Consider the following 488-nt stretch of genomic DNA (forward strand, 5'->3'; position numbering starts at 1 on the left):
AGCTGGTATATCAATTTGGAATAGAAACAGAATGATGAATGGCATGGAATTATACGTATAAATATATTGGTTTCAGATATATTATATCAAACAAATTGATGAGTAGGTTTTGACAGGTTTATGATTAAGGAATTTAGCCTTTGAGTTAGTGAAAGCTCGAAATGATAAAGTATACATATAAAGAAGTTTATAGATGACGTATAATTAACATGAATTAGCCAGAGAAATTATACCAATTAATTAAAACAATTTCACAAGAATGTAAAACCTGCATTAATTAATGAAAATCTCACACAGAAGGACCCTTGGTACGCGTGCTGGTGATGGTGGAGAGCACGAAGCCGCCCACGCCCACCTGTCACCTGTGGTTCAAAGGTGACGTCGCGCCCACGGCCACCAGAGCCATCCGCATGGGTGAGTTGATGACCATACAAGCGCCGTACAAAGTGGTGTGGGACCGAGTTTGTCTGATGTCTTCAGTCAAATTC

The 488-nt window shown here is 39.3% G+C and overlaps 1 protein-coding gene across 1 annotated transcript in view; it reads left to right on the forward strand.

Moving 5' to 3' along the window:
- Nucleotides 1–488, forward strand: part of LOC119586219 — a 12,436-nt gene that overhangs the window by 3,192 nt on the left and 8,756 nt on the right. Inside the window, 1 exon segment of the mRNA XM_037934923.1 lies at nt 298–414. Within this exon segment, the coding sequence (XP_037790851.1) occupies nt 298–414 (117 nt within the window).

The sequence above is a fragment of the Penaeus monodon genome, chromosome 21, assembly GCF_015228065.2.
Source record: "Penaeus monodon isolate SGIC_2016 chromosome 21, NSTDA_Pmon_1, whole genome shotgun sequence".
Taxonomy (NCBI): Eukaryota; Metazoa; Arthropoda; class Malacostraca; order Decapoda; family Penaeidae; genus Penaeus; species Penaeus monodon.